Source organism: Puma concolor, chromosome E2 (assembly GCF_028749965.1).
Source record: "Puma concolor isolate L17-30 chromosome E2, mPumCon1.1.hap2, whole genome shotgun sequence".
Taxonomy (NCBI): Eukaryota; Metazoa; Chordata; class Mammalia; order Carnivora; family Felidae; genus Puma; species Puma concolor.
This window is the reverse complement of record NC_141681.1, coordinates 50,319,797-50,335,672: the sequence shown is the minus strand read 5'-3', so window position 1 is coordinate 50,335,672 and position 15,876 is coordinate 50,319,797. Positions and strand designations below refer to the sequence as shown.

At 55.4% G+C, this 15,876-nt stretch overlaps 1 protein-coding gene across 2 annotated transcripts; it reads right to left on the bottom strand.

Annotated features, from left to right (window-relative positions):
* Positions 1-1,913: 1,913 nt before the first annotated feature.
* Positions 1,914-5,058, bottom strand: IRGC (immunity related GTPase cinema). 2 transcript variants are annotated; one of them, XM_086689993.1, is made up of 2 exons: positions 4,961-5,058; positions 1,914-3,482 (listed from the first exon to the last, which is right to left on the bottom strand). In XM_086689993.1, the coding sequence occupies exon 2, from the start codon at positions 3,375-3,377 to the stop codon at positions 1,983-1,985; it is 1,395 nt and encodes a 464-aa protein (XP_086546119.1). In that variant the 5' UTR covers positions 3,378-3,482; positions 4,961-5,058; the 3' UTR covers positions 1,914-1,982. The 2 variants fall into 2 exon arrangements, with proteins under 2 accessions (XP_086546119.1, XP_025770729.1); XM_025914944.2 differs by having other exon boundaries at positions 1,914-3,444; positions 4,961-5,038.
* Positions 5,059-15,876: the final 10,818 nt, after the last annotated feature.

Here is a 15,876-nt window from a genome sequence, read left to right as displayed (position 1 = left end):
GGTAGCAGTTAGTGTTCATTTAACATTTACCCGGGGCCAGCCACTGTCCTAACCACATGCGTAATTTCACTAAGTCCCCATTTCACAGAGAGAGGGAAACCGAGGCTCAGGGAGGTAAAAGTCACTAGATTGTCCAGCCTGCACCAGAGCCAGGACATGGACCGGCTCCCTCTGATCCTTCTGCCATACAGCCTCCCCACCCTATGCTCACACCGCCAGGGAGTCCCGTGTTCAGGATGGTGTGTGAGGGTGCACAGGTACCGGGATGTGGGCTGTGTTTTTGAGAATAGGTTTGGAATGGATCCTTGTATCTGAGAGTCTGGGATTTCCCTACCATAACCACTCACACCCTCTTTGGCGCAGAAAAGTCCATGTGAACCCAAAAGTAGTCCCGGCACAGCCAATGGGAAGGCGTCCCAGGAAGAGAAGAATCCTTTGGTTAACCCTCCAGTGGAAAGCCGCCCGTCTTAGTCCGGAATGGTTTTCTAGGTTTAAGGTAATTTGAGGCCCCAAATGAGGCTAGAATCACCACCACCAGATCTGGGAATACCCACAGGCAGTATTTGTGAGCACCTAGGGGTGAGGCCACCTCCCCGCAGGACAGTCCCCGCTTCGCCGCCGGCCTTATACACAGCCTCCGGGGTCTTCTTGTGAATTCCTGGAAACTCGCCTTTCTCTGCACCTAAATCCGACCCCATCCGTGACCCTTGTTCAAGCCCACAGAAAGCCTAGGGGCAGCCCTTGTCCTGTCCAAAGCCCCTAACCAGGTAGCATGCGAATCTTTTAAACACATGTGACCCTTGACTTGGCATGTGAGGTTAGGCTTGTGCGAGGGTGTCAGATTCACTTTTGCACTCCTACCGAAGAGCCAACGGGGAGTAAGGGAGTGCCCGGGGGTTTGGTTTCACAGGGTCCCCTGGGCAGATACAGATGCCCTCACCCCATCCACGTGTTGCACATGCCCTGTGTCACCCGCAGCCCATGCAGCTCTCAGGAATCCTACCGCCATCGCCCCCTCTCAGTTCCATGGCCTTTCAGGACAACCCCAGCATCCGTGCACCCACACACCCACGCGGAGACAGCAGGTAACCCCAGTCAGCAGGCTGTTCACCACCTCGGACCCACAGTGTCACACCCCCGGAGACTTACCAAGGCCCCTCCCAATCACACACACAAACACCAGAAAGCTTGTCACCACACACATTCCCACAAGCCTCCGAAACGACTCGTTCTCGGTGGCGGGATTCGCCCTCTGCCCCCCTCCCTGCTTTGGCGGACAGCGAAAGAGCCCACTAGCCTTACTACCCCAGGCTCCACGCGGAGGTCAGCCCGAGGCCGTGGGACCTCCCCTCCCCCCCGCCACCGACACCCACCATCACTCACTGGCAGCAGGGCTGGCTGGGGATGCTCTGAGCCCCCCACCCTGTTTAGCTGGGTTGCTAGGCACCATTGTACCCAACCTGGGCACTGATTGGCTGCCCCACCACCCCCCCTCCAGAGGAGGCCTTTGGGACACTGGGCTTCTCTGAAAGGGACAGGAATGGCAACAAAAATAAGTACCATAGCCAGTCCCAGTCCCCACTAAGTCACCCGCACAGGCTGACAGTTGACACCGGTCTTGGGTCCAGGCCGGGACGTCCTGTTGCCCCACAGATCTCCCTTGGCTACCAGGGGACCAGGGAGAGAGATCCCAGCAAGGGGCCCTTGGCCCGCCATCCGGATCTTGAAGCTCTCCCCACCCAGCTCCATTCCCCCCCTTCCAGGTCAGCGTATCCCTCTGGGCCTTGGGCGCCCAGGCTTCCTCGGGCCCCTCCAAACCGCCCCTCCCCTGCCCTCCCAAGATGGCAAGCTCTGGCCCCCTCCACGCCCGCCCCTCAGCGACCGCAGCGCTCAATTTCACTACAGCGGCTTCGGTCGGTTGGTTGGTCGGTTTTTGTCAAGGCTTGGTTTGTGGGTGAGGCGAGGGGACAGGGGCTGCGTGGTCACTTGTCTTCCAACAAGTCGCACTTCTTCCAGCTGTCGAGGATATACTTGAGGAGCAGGCCGAGCTTCCGGCGGGTGGAGAGCGGGGCCTCCTCGCAGGTTCCCTCCCCGGACACCCGCTTTTCCACGCCGTTGTCACCCGCCGCCTCTAGGCTGACCGAAGGCCGGGGCTCGTCCTCCTCCAGGGCCTTGATGCGGACCCGCTGGGCGTCCTCGGCCATCTCGTTGAGGCAGCCCTGGAGCATGGTGTAGACGGCGCCGAAGCTGATGCCCCCGGCCACCAGCGTCCCGAACACGGGGATGCCCCTCTCGAAGGCACGGGCCACCCGCATGGCGCCGTCGGATGACTGCGAGTAGAGCCGCAGGACAGTTTCCGGCGAGACCTCGTTGGCCAGCGGGGACCGGATGACGGAGCGGAGGTCGCCCGCCTGCTTGCCCACCTGCTCGGCCAGCTTGGCCAGAGAGTCGTCATCCAGGCCGAAGCTGCGGTGGTAGCCGCGCAGCGAGCGGAGAAGCAGAGCGTCGTCGTAGGCGGCCGCCAGCCCCGGCACGGGCAGGGCCTGGATGACGCCCGACACCAGGGCCGTCTTGAGCACCTGCTCCTGGAGCATGTCTTTCTTCTTCTGCAGCGCCTCCAGCGAGATGTCCGGCAGCGACAGCAGGCCGGCGTGGCGCCGGTGGGCCGGCAAGTCATGCTCCCAGGTGGACACGAGCAGCGGGAAGTCGTAGCGGGCCGGCGAGAGGTTGGACACGAGGAAGATGCGGGGGTCGGCGACGCCGGCCGCCCGCAGCCGCTCGGCACAGTGGTCGCGGATCTCCTGCAGGACGGTCGCCTCGCTGAAGCCCGAGGGCCGCTGGGTGCGCGTGGCCGCCAGGTCCTCGTCCACCTTGGTGCGCACGAAGTAGAACTTCTTGCCCTGGCGCAGGATCTCGGAGGCCAGGCGGGTCTCCACGGCCCCGCAGCGGCGGGCGGAGACCAGCAGGAAGAAGTCATAGCGGCAGAAGTCCACCTGCTTCAGGTACCTGTCAGCCGGGCAGCCCGGAGAGCCGGCCCCCGGCAGGTCCCACAGGGTCACGTTGGGCAACTGTGGGTGCGGGTAGGGCGAAGGCTGCACGGTGGTCTCCACGACGCCGGTGAGGGCCGCGCCGGGGTCCTCGGCCCCCAGGCCACGGAGGGCGTTGATGAGGGACGACTTGCCGGCACCCGACTCACCCGTGACGCCCACCTCCAGGCGAGTGCTATCGGAGGAGGCCAGCAGCTCCCGGAGGCGAGAGGCTGCCTGGGGGATGTCGCCCGACTCGAAGGCGGTGCGCAGGGCCTCCAGCTCTTCCTTGGCCATGAGGATGGTGGTCTCCTCCTCCCCGGGCACCGCGGGCAACCTCGAAGTCGCCATGGTGACCAGCGGCTCAGAGGGCGCGGGGATGGGGGGAGAGTCACGGGGGGCGCGTGGTCCTCGGTGTCTGCGGGGGTAGAAGGGAGCACTTGGCTTCTCCTGGGCCTTGGCACAGGGCAGGGAGAGAGAGAGACACGAAGGTATAAGGGAAGTCCCTCTGGCACCTCACAGCCCTCCCCTTCTCAAAAACCTGGGGTACGTTTTTGACACGAGGCAGGGCGGTCTGGAGTCTCACGGGCCCAGGCTCACATCCCATCCCTGCCACTAACTTGCTGTGTGACCTGGGGCAGGATAAGGTGGCTCTCTGAGCCTGCTTCTCCGCGTAAAGGGCACAGTGACTGACCTACCTCCTGAGGTGCTCAGGACCCTTCAAGGATAACCTAAGAGCAGGAACAGTGTGACAGCAGCTCGGGACCCACGCGGCCACATGGGGCCCCAGGCTTAGAAGGCCCAGCTCTTGGCTTAATACTCTGCTGACACTGACTGAGATTAATGATATTTGAACCAGGAGCCCTGTGTTTTCATTTTGCACCGGGCCCCGCAAATTTTGCGGGGCTGAAGCCCAGCACCCGGGCCCGGGCAGAGAGCGCTGTTGGGAGCAGCCGGAAGGGGTGGTAAAGGGGACCCAGACCCTGGAGCCAGACCCGGAGTCAAATCCTGGCTCCCCACATACGTGCTGCGTGACGTGGGGCAAGTGACTTGAAACTGCCTGCCTTACTCCCCTCATCCGTAAGAGGAGGCTGTAACTATGATAATAGCAAACCACCTCCTTGGGTTGTTGAGAATTAAGCGAGTTGATACATATAAAGCCCTTGAAATACTGTCTGGCACAGAGCAGACAGTCTGTTATCAGCAGCAACTCCATGATTATCATGATTAATATTCCTAGCTGTGTGACATTGAGCAATACCCTGCCCTCTCTGAGCCTCAGGGGGCAGCAACCGCACCATGGAAGATAACCTTGCCACCTCATGGGGCTGCTGTGACGATCGATCGATCGTGAGCCCATGTATCTAGCCCTGGGCCAGCGTTCTTGGGTTCAGCTGGCGGGAGAAGCCTGCCGTGGGCAAATGCCCAGATGCTGGGAGTCCTTGTCGAACACCCCGCCCCGCCCTGGTTGCTAAGCTAAGTTCACGCTAGGGATCGCCATCCCCATCAGACAGAGAGGGACCGAGGCTCGGACTACACAAGTGATGTCCCCAGCCGGGACTCAAACCCAGGTCCCTGGGCTCCCTCATGCCTCCGAAGGGCCCCTCTGTCTTCAGCCACACGTCTTTGCCTCCCTGCCTGTCTTCTGGGCTGTCCCTGTCCACCCCCCACACTGTTCCCACCAGGTCCTACCCACCCCCCTGCCACCCGGTGTAGGCATTTCCCCCACGCTATGCCCGCTGCCCCTGCACCCTGTCCCCCTCAGTAAGGGACAGGAGAGCAAATGTTGGGGCAGGTCCCAGTGGCCAGGACCAGACAGGAGGGTGGCCCCTGGGGTGGGACTAGGGCTGACAGAGCTGGTGTTGGGCCTGGAAACCCCTTCCTCCCTTCCCCCACAGAGTCCAGCCAGAGAGCCCTGCCCTCAGGGGACTCACCTGCCCTGCAGGCTCTCCCTGTCCCCTCACACTCTCCCCGCTGGTGGGGTCTCCTCCCCTGTTAGCCCAAGGTCAGACCTGTTGCTAGGACCCATTATAATAGCAAGCAGCAGCTCATTGGCCAGCCAACCCTAGTGCAATAATGCGGCGACAGTGATGTCAGAGGGCGGGGTCCCCATCCCCTGGCTGCTGCTGGGGCCCCCTTCTCGGTCACACTGGGCCCTCAGTCCCCCACAAGGGACCCAGAGAGCTCTCTCTAACACCAACAGGTTCACAGCCCATCCGCTGTCTCCATCACCCTCAGCACAAGGTCCCAGCTCCGCAGCCTGAGCCTGTTCACCGCCCGCCCTCTGTTTCTTCTCCTTCCAGGGGGCTGTTTCCCAAACATGTCGTTCATCATTCGTGTGCCCTTCTCGGCATCATCTAGTCACCTGCCACCCTGAGATGTGTCGCACACACTCTGAGGGTGCTGGTTTAGCTTCGCCAGCGCTGGCTGCGGGGAGAGGCCAGGTCTGAAACCACCCACATGGTCACGGCCACGGCCACAGCCATGGTCACAGCATGCCTCTGCCTGGCCCTGGCCGGGTCTGGCGCCCACAAGCTGCGGTGCAGTGCCACACCCCCATTCGGTATCTGGTATTCAGGCCCCTGGGCTCGGCCTCTACCTCCCCAGAGCTTTACTGTCCTCTCCTGTGCCCAGCACAGCCCATCCTTCAAATCCCAGCTCAGTGCCAACTCCGTGTGAGGCCGTGGTCCTCTCTGCCCTCTCCCTCCCCTGCTTCCTCACGACCACCCACCGCCCAAGATGGCAGCAGTGTGACAAACCAGGGGGCCAAAGTGGGGGGTGATGTGAATGAGAAGAGAGGCTGAGGCAAAGGCCCCCGAGACGGGGAGAGCCGGGGTGTGGAAGGAGACCCCCCAGGAAAAAATCGGAGGGAAAGTCCAGCAAGAAGACAGAAGGGAGGAGACACCACGTCAGAGAGAACCAAGGAAAGACAGGTTACAGAGAGGAGGAAACACACAGACACAGGGAAGGGGCTGAAGGTCTAGAGACCAAGATGCCCTGAACCCCAGCCACCGGGGGACACCCCGCTCCCCCAAACTCCAGCCTCCATCTCCGCAGCATCCAAGTGTGTGCGCACACACTCACACACACATACACCCAGCTCTCAAGTCCTTTTAGGACCATGTCCACCCCATCCACCCCCCAATCCTCTTCTCCTCCCAGGCCTAGTTCCACGGGCCCTCCCCTCCCCCATTTCCTGGGGTGTCCCCAGAGGCCCCTCCTACCCAAGGATGGATCTGAAGGTCGGTTCTGGAAAGGAACCTGGGGAAACAACTTCAGGAGGAGACGGATGTCCGGTAAGGGACTAGACCAGCTCAAGGCCACACCAAGAGTCAAGGAAAGAATGGTCTGGAGCACCTGGGGGGCTCAGTCAGTTAAGCTTCCAACTTTAGCTCAGGTCATGATCTCACGGTTCATGAGTTCGAGCCCCGCATCGGGCTCTCTGCTGACAGCTCAGCGCCTGGAGCCTACTTCGGATTCTGTGTCTCCCTCTCTCTCTGCCCCTCCCCCACCCATGCTCTGTCTCTCTCTCTCTCTCTCTCTCTTTCTCAAAAATAAGTAAACATTTAAAAAATTATTTAGAAAAAAGGAAAGAATGGTTTGCCAACCACACAGTCCAGAATTCTTCAGCCACAGAAAGAAAGAGAAACGCAGACCACTGGCTGATGGATTCACTCACACCCTCGGTGACTGACAGAAGTACCCAGAAACCCAGAGATTAAAAAGTGTTTTCAGACAAGGGAGCCTGGGTGGCTCAGTCAGTTAAGCATCTGACTCTTGACCTCGGCTCAGGTCATGATCTCATAGTTCGTGAGTTCAAGCCCTGCGTCCAGCTCTGCGTTGACAGTGCAGATCCTGCTTGGGATTCTCTCTCTCCTTCTTCCCCCCCCCCCCCCCCCGCCCTCCAGATAAATGAGCAAACTTCAAAAAATATATCTTTTCAGACATTCCCAGACACCAGACACACAGACCTGGACCCCTCCCCTAGAGTCACAGACCTGCACCCCCGGCCTAAGAAGGAAAGCAGAGACACAGACTCTCAAATTACAGAAAAGCTAAACTCCGGCAAATGCAAGGTTCAGCCGATTCACGTTCAGGCACACACAGACCCGCAGACCGGGAGAGACTCAACTGCACGCAGACCACGCACACAGGTCGCGTCCCCGAAGCCCGCCTCACCATCCATGACCCTCATTCATGCGGCCCCTGCTCCTGATCCGGGGAGCCCAGCCAGAAGTGTGGCAGACCCAGGCTCTGCCCTCAGGGGCTCACAGGCCCATGTGGGAGTCACATCCACCCACAGACAGTGAGGACCCAGGCCCAGGATGGGGGACCCTGGAGGGCCGTGGGAACACAAAGGGGATACCTGACCCAGCCTGGGAGTCAGGGAGGGCTTCCTGGAAGAGAGGGCACCTGAGCTGAGAGGTGGGAGCCTGATAGCCTGCTAGGAAGTTGCATCCCAGGCCACAGGACCGGCCCTGTCCAAGGACCCTGAATTGACAGAGGGCTCTCATTCACCCAGGAATTCACGCAGTCTGTTACTTGGTCATTCCACGACCGTTTGCTTAGACCTGACCCTCGGCCAGTCCCGGGACTGGTCCACAGGTGTGAAGGACACTTCACAGGCTGTTGGAGGAGGCCGACGTGATCACACACAAGGCAGAGGGTTCCCTTAGTGTTTACAAAGTGCCAGGCGCTGTGTGAAACCCGTCGGATGAAGCAGCTCATTTAACTGGGACCAGTATTCTGTTCTCCCCCCCCACCCCCCCCACCCCCGCCAGCCACATCCTCTGACAGACATAAACCCCAGGAGCTGAGGTTGGAGGAAAGAGGAAGACAGACACAAACGAGATGAACACATTCATGCATTCGCTCTTTCCACGGGTCCCCTAGATGATCAGACCTAAGGTGCCCCTGGTTGTCACAGGCACCATTTTCTGTCCCACCGACGGGGGGAAAATTTGCTGCCGATACAAGCATCACACGGCATTTCCGTAGGTCTTAAAATTTTTATTCCACGCTTACTCTTTGTAGGCACCGTGTGTCCCTCGCGTGCATCGCTCGTGCGTGAGAAACAGAGTGGCTAAGTTGTCCTCCTAACCGCAGAGTCTGACCCCGGGATGGCTGACGGTGACGGTAAGGTGCCATCCGCGACTCTCCCGGGTGTCAACATTGCTAAAACGTGGGGGCGGGGGGAGTACCTCTGAGAGTCAGTGAAGGGGGTTCCTGAGTGTCCATTCTGTGCCTGCCAGGCTGGGAACACAGCAATGACAGACACAGTCCTTTCCTACGGGGAGGCATATGCCTACTGTGTGCCAAGGACCCAGTAGGTTCGATGTTCAGAACCCAGCAGTGACCAAAGACAGCTCCGGCCTTGTGCCCATGGGACTCAGAATCCATGAGGGACACAGACCCCTCTCCTGACGGTGACGACCCGCAGCGGGTAGAGTAGGGATGGAGTTGCCCAGACAAGTGTGAGAGCCAAGGGGGTGACTGACCCAGCTCGAGGTGGGGAGGTGTCAGGGAAGGCTTTCTGGGGAAAGTTCACTCACTATGCACACACACTTCCTGAACACCTGAAGCACTTCCCGAGGGATGTCTACACACGTGGCCTTCACCTTCTCTCCATTCGCCACGAACCCGAGGAAACCTGAAGTTAGTCCCTAGGGAATTCATTCATTCATTCAAATACACACTGGCTAGATACAGCGGCAGGAACCGACACACAGATGGCCCTTGCCCTCATGGAGCTTATATTTTGTGAGAGATGAAAGATAATAAACGAAAATAAGATCGTGTCAAATAGTATGAAGGAAAAAAAAAATAAAAACAAGAAAGCGAGTTGTAAGGTCGGTGCATTGCCTGTCGCGGTGGCCACCAACAATTTCTCCCGTCCCTGGAGGCACATGCCCCTCTTCCCGCCAAGAGCGGGAGTCTCTGTCCTCTCCCCTTGAACCTGGGCTGGCCTCATGACTTGCCCTGATCAATGGTATGTAGCACAAGGGACATTCTAGAACTTCCAAGCTCAGGCCTTAAGAGGGGGCAACTTCTGCTTTCTCCTTCTCAGAGCCCGAGCTACCATGGTGAGGTCCTGCTGGAGAGACCCCCGTGGAGATGAGCCTGAAGCCACCTTGGGACCTCAAGCCCTAACTGACCTCCAGCTGACTGCAGCCACGAGAGCGACCCCAGCTACATGGGAGCAGAAGGAACAGCTGAGCTCAGCCAACGCACTAAATATTTTTTAATATTTTGAGAGACAGACGGACGGAGAGCAAGCAGGGGAGGGGCAGAGAGAAGGGGGGAGACACAGAATCCGAAGCTGAGCAGTCAGCACAGAGCCCGGGGCAGGGCTCGAACTCACAAGCCATGAGATCCTGACCGCAGCCGAAGTCGGAGGCTTAACCAACTGAGCCACCCAGGCGCCCCGATTAAAGCTTATTTAACATCATCATTTGGTCAAGAGAAACTGTCAAGCATGAAAATTCTCTCAGTTGAGAAGGCGATAGGCCGAGACGCAGGTTTTGAAAATATTGTTGATGGGGGCGCCTGGGTGGCGCAGTCGGTTAAGCGTCCGACTTCAGCTCAGGTCACGATCTCGCGGTCCGGGAGTTCGAGCCCCGCGTCGGGCTCTGGGCTGATGGCTCAGAGCCTGGAGCCTGTTTCCGATTCTGTGTCTCCCTCTCTCTCTGCCCCTCCCCCGTTCATGCTCTGTCTCTCTCTGTCCCAGAAATAAATAAAAACGTTGAAAAAAAAAAAAAAGAAAAAAAAAAAAGAAAAAAAAAGAAAATATTGTTGATGGGTTCCTTTCCGTCAAAGCCAGGGGTGCCCGTTCTTCCTTTTGCTTTAGGCACCAACATGGCTCAGCACAGGTGCTGGTCTTTATTTAAAATTTTGGCATCTTGTTCATCGAAATATCATGGATTTCTTGCTATTTTTGGAAAAAAGTATTACATTCCAATATCATTGATCTCGCTAATTGAGTTTTTTGACACTCCCTTAAATTTTGCACCCAAGGCCAGTGTCTCACTTGTGGGCTGTAGTCCTGGCCCTAGTTCTGACCAAACTGTGTCACCGAGTGCAGAAGGATGCCTGCCTCATCCCTGGCCTCCTCTCATGACCCTCCCCAGAAGCCCTTTGATGTCCTCCCGGGTAATGGGTGTGTACATCCTCACTGTGGTCTATCATGAGATCTGGGGCCTGACTGCCTCACAGACCTCATCTCCTAGAACTCTCTCCTTGCTCACTCTGCTCCAGCCACACCAGCCACCGTGATTCTCCCTCAGACACATTAGACTCAGTTCTGCCTCAGGACCTTTGCACTTCCATGCCCTCTTCCCCGTGATGTCTCCATGGTTTGTTTCCTTATTTCACTCAGACCCCTGCTCAAATACAATGTCACTTTCTCAGACAGGCCTTAACCAGACCACTCTGTCAAAAATAGCACACTCCCTCCCCCAAATCACTTGGCCATTTAGTGGCCTAAAACATGGCTTTATGGAGCTCCTGGGTGACTCAGTCGGTTAAGCGTCCGACTTTGACTCAGGTCAGGATCTTGCCGTCTGTGAGTTCAAGCCCTGCATCAGGCTCTGGGCTGACAGCTCAGAGCCTGGAGCCTGCTCCGGATTCTGAGTCTCCCTCTCTCTCTCTCTCTCTTTTCCTCCCCCACTTGCGCTCTGTCTCTCTGTGTCTCGCAAAAATAAATAAATGTTAAAAAAAATTTTTTTAATAAATAAGTTTTAATTGACTTACAGTGAAATAAAATTATGTTAAATTCTGTCTTGGTAGAAATACGTTAACTAAAAATATCATGAGTTTTAATATACTCCGTTTATATTTTTTCAATATTTTTTTTCAACTACTTTAGTGTTCTGGAAAAATAATGACCATTAAAAAAGAACCCAAAGCAAGTATACAGGGCCTTTTTCATCAGGCTCCGCTATGGCTCAGCACAGCATTGGTCGGAAGCCGAGAGATAGGGCAGGGCTGTTTCTTGAAGGTGGAAGGCAAAGGGGGAGGGCTGGGAAGTCAAGGTCTGGTTGCAGGAGAGAATCAGGTGGCCCTCATGAGGTCAGGCTATAGAAGAAACACTTGAGGCCAGGCTGGCAACACCCATTAATGAATTAAATACATTCGTTCCCTCCGGCCCACATCCCTTCTCCTGAAAATCTATCTCCTAGACGTTTGAGGGCTGAAGTGATTTAACTGACTGCTTCTTGGAGTCTGTTGGGGAGAAGGGACGTCCAGGAGACTTCACCTGGGTAAATGTGACACCAAGAAAGGCAGGGGAAGATGCTCCTTGAATTCCTACCCCTCCCCTATTCACCGTGTCTTTTCATTTTTAACTTTCTATTCCATTTCATTATATATTTTAGAATTGTCTTTCAATGCATTGAAGGGATAGATCATCCAAACTTTTAAAATGCATCTGACATTTTTTTAGGGGCACCTGGGTGGCTCAATCTGTTAAGTGTCCACCTCTTGGTTTCAGCTGAGGTCATGATCTCATGGTTCATGAGTTCCAGCCCCACATCAGGCTCTCTGCTGTCAGCACAGAACCCGCTTCAGATCCTCTGTCCTCCTCTCTCTCTCTGCCTGCCCCCCACCCCCCGGCCACTCTCTTTCTTTTGTGGAGAGGAAGGGCAGAGACAGAAAATCCCAAGCGGACTCTACACTGCCTGCCAGAGCAGAGCCCAACCCAGGGCTCGAACCCACAAACCATGAGATCATGACCTGAGCCAAAACCAAGAGTGAGACTCAACCAACTGAGCTACCCAGGCGCCCCAAATAATAGCCTTTAACTATTATCACTGGGGAGGGGGAGCGCCCTTTGGGTCACACAGCGCGGATGTGTGTTTGGCCCCCAAAAGCTCCTTTCTTCCTGCTACCCAGTACGGCCTCCTGTCTAGAGGATGTCTGCTTTAAGGTGCAGATGCAGAGAAACGTGGGGTGGAGGCGGAGGGGGGGAGGCGAGGAAGGAAGATGATGTTTCTGTGAGATTGGAGGCCCAGGGGATGGGGCCAGGATATGACCCACCTCGGCTGAACTGGGAGCCTACAGAGGTGCTCAGGAAATGCTTATCTGATGACCATGACCCTGGAGTCGGTGGGGAGGGTGGGTGGGGGTGGGGGAGGGGTGGCTAGCCAGGCCGAGAGTTTAATTCTATTGTACATTCCTGATTTCCTCTACGGGCACCAATGTGAGTATATTATTCAAGTTTTTTTAATGTGTTACAAATTACTTAGAACATACAAAAACAAATAGAGTATAAGTAGCATCTCAGCGCTCAGTGGACAAAAAGCATCAAAACAGCTACAATCCCCAGCGGCCCCTTCCCTGACCACACGCCTTTCACTCCTCTTTCCTCTCGAGACAAGCGCTACCTTGACCACGGTACTTGCTTTTTCCTCTAAAAAAAAAAAAAAAAAATTTTTTAATGTTTATTTATTTTTGAGAGAGACAGAGCATGAGTGGTGGAGGGCAGAGAGAGAGAGGGAGACACAGACTCCGAAGCGGGCTCCAGGCTCTGTGCCGACAGCTCAGCCCCCGACGCGGGGCTCGAACTCACAAACCGAACTCACAAACCGTGAGATCATGACCTGAGCCGAAGTTAGACACTTAACCGACTGAGCCACCCTGGCGTCCCAGAACATGATACCTGTAATTTGTCTACAAATGTCCATGCTTTGAATTTTTTCCCTTTTCCTTTTCTCTGTTCTCCCCCTTTCTTCCCTGTAGACTCTCCCCACAGACCTCCCCCTTCCCCGGGATTTCATGGTAAGAGCCTCACGGAGCTCCTTCTGTTATTCCCCAAAGTCAAATATTCCCATATAGACATTCTATACATAAATACATATAAATACATACATATGCACACGTTGATATCAGATATCAGTGTATGTGCAGATACATACACACACGTACATGCGCATTGTGGTATACAAGGGGGTTTTTTGACATGGGAGGGAGGGGTGGCTGGATGGCTCAGTCGGTTAAGCATCCGACTCTTGGTTTTGGCTTAGGTCATGATCTCACAGTTTCGCGAGTTCAAGCCCCAGGCCGGGCTCTGTGCTGACCCTGCAAGCCTGCTTGGGATTCTTTCTCCCTCTCTCTCTCTCTCTGCCCCTCCCGCCCCCTCTCAAAATAAATACACATTTTTTTAAAGGCTATTATTTACTTGTATTGAACTCTGACTTCTGTGCACATATGGTCATCACCCAAGGTCACAAAACTAGTAGCCGGCAAAGCCGGTGTTTGAACCCGGACAGACTGGTACCAGAGTCCACACTCTTGACCGCCGTCTCTCTCTTTGCTGTGACTCTCGTCTGCACATGGAAGGAGGCACTTCTGATATGATTTTTTCTGTGAGGACTTGAGAAGAATACCACAGCCCCCCGGGGGCGAGGGGGGCTCTCCCCTGGAGGCCGAGGACATTCCGGGGTCCTTTGCTAATGGATGGAGGCAGGTTAGCAGGGAAGCTCTCGGCTGCTCTATTCTAGTCCATTCTCTCTCCCAGGAAGGACACGTAATGCAGAGGTTATGCGTGCAGGCTCTGAGGCCCGCTGAAGTATTTCTGGGTGAAATGTGATGTCTGGGATTTGTTTTAGAACTACTCAGCACAAAGCAGAAGGAAGGGAGGAGGGGGGAGGAGGGGGGAGGAGGAAGGAAGGGGGGGAGGAAGAGAAGACAGATGGAGGGAAGAGGAGGAAAGGAAGATATGGAGGAGAGGAGGGAGGGAGGGAAGGAGGAAGAGGAAGGGAAAGAAGAGATAATTGGCAGAATGTGGATAATTTTTGACACAGGGGCTGTGGAGGCAGGGGGGTAGATACTTGAAGGTTCATTGTACTATTTCCTCTACTTTTGCGTGTGTGTTGACATTTCCTCAGTGTTTAACGGGGGAAAAGTTCATCGTCTAGAGTCAGGCAGATGTGGGTTCAAATCCCACGGCTGCCACTTACTAGCCATCCTTCCTTTCTCCTGCGAGCCTCAGTTTCCTCTTTTACACAACATGGGTAAATAATAGGACAGCTGTCATGATGATTAACACCCTAGGAGACGACTGCTTTCAGCTTTTGAAAGTTTAGGACATGCCAAGCCTTATGTTTTGCACATCTTATGACAATGGGCGGTCAAACTATTTCTTTTCAGTTTATTTATGCATTTTGATTTTTTGTGTGTTTATTTATTTTTGAGAGAGAGCGAGAGAGAGACAGGGCACGAGTGGTGGAGGGGCAGAGAGAGAGAAAGACATAGAATCTGAAGCAGGCTCCAGGCTCTGAGCTGTTGGCACAGAGACCGATGTGGGGCTTGAACCCACAAACTGTGAGATCATGACCTGAGCCGAAGTGGGAAGCTTAACCAACTGAGTCACCCAGTTGCACCTATTTATTCATTTTGAGAGAGAGAGAGAGAGAGAGAGAGAATGAATGGGGGAGAGGCAGAGAGAGAGAGAGAGAGAGAGAGAGAGAATCCCAAGCAGGCTGGGAGCCCCACGTGGGGCTCGAACCCACGATTCATGAGATCATGACCTAAGCCGAAACCAAGAGTCAGAAGCTTGAGTGACTTAGCCATCCAGGCACCCCGGGAGGTCAACCTACTAATATCTCCCTATGCCAAATGGGAACATGAAGCTCAGAGACGTTACGAGACTTTTCCAAGGTCGCACCACGGAGAACTTGCAAAGTCACCCTACGAACCCGGGCCTGAGTCCAGAGATCTTAACCACTACCCCCTCTAGGGCAGCGGTTTGGGTTCCCTAGACGTGGGAACTCTGGCCCCACGTGGGGCCTTCAGTTCCCTTTGTGATCTCTATACTGATCAGAATGGGCCAGATGATGCCACAGCAACAAACAGCCCGACCTCTTGGTGGCTTGCGACAGCACCACAGTTGACTTCCCGTTCTTGCAGCATGTCACCTGCGCGTAGGGCTGATGGGTCCTGTCTGGCACCTTGCAGACATCATGGCGGACAGAACAGGCTCTTACTCAAGCTTCCGCCCAGAACCGACTCACGACGCTGCTTCTGCCCTCACCTTCAGAGTCCCTACAAGGACGTCCCCATCCTGCAACACTGGGCCTGCTGACACTTCAGTCCACGGGAATCATGAGTCAGTAGCCACAGATGAGTCCAGCTTCTTGATGCGTGACCTGGAGGTTGGAGACTCAGAGGTCTCTGTCCCCTGTCTGCAGAATGACCGTCTATAATGCCTACATCATAGGGTATTAAATAAGATAAATGATATGAAACACCCAACATGGTCTCGCTACAAACAGTACTTCCTTTTTCCTCCCAACACTGTTAGCCACTGAATGTTTGTGTCCCCGCCCCTCCGCCACCCGAATTCATATGGTGACGCCCTAGCCCCACAACGTGATGCTATTTGGAAGTGGAGCCTCGGAGATCATGAGTGTCCTTGCAGGAAAGGAGGAAAGACCAGAACGGGCTCCCTGTCTCTGCCATGCGAGGACAAAGTGAGAAAAGGGTCGGTCTGGAAACCAGGAGGAGGGGGCCTCACCGAAGACCAACCACACTGACCCCCCTGCCCTCCAGAATTGTGAGCAGATGTGTGTTGTGTAAGCCGCCGAGTCTGTGGCGTTTGGTTACGGCAGCCTAAGCTAAGCTAAGCAGCATTTTAACAACTCCCATTCGCCAAACGCTTATCACCTGCTAAGTACTATCTATAGACATTCCCTTTCCAGGAGCATTGAGTACTCCCATTTTACAGATGAGGAAACCGGGGCTGAGACAGCGGAAGGGACCTGCCCAACGTCATTGTTATTTGCCTGTGGCCCCTTAGCGTCCCTCAGTGTCCACCCCTCTCTGCCCTGTAATGCTGAGGCTGGGAGTTTGAAAA

What these genes read in the sequence shown, in the direction of transcription:
- IRGC (XM_086689993.1), bottom strand. Translation starts at nt 3,377, where the DNA reads ATGGCGACTTCGAGGTTGCCCGCGGTGCCCGGGGAGGAGGAGACCACC.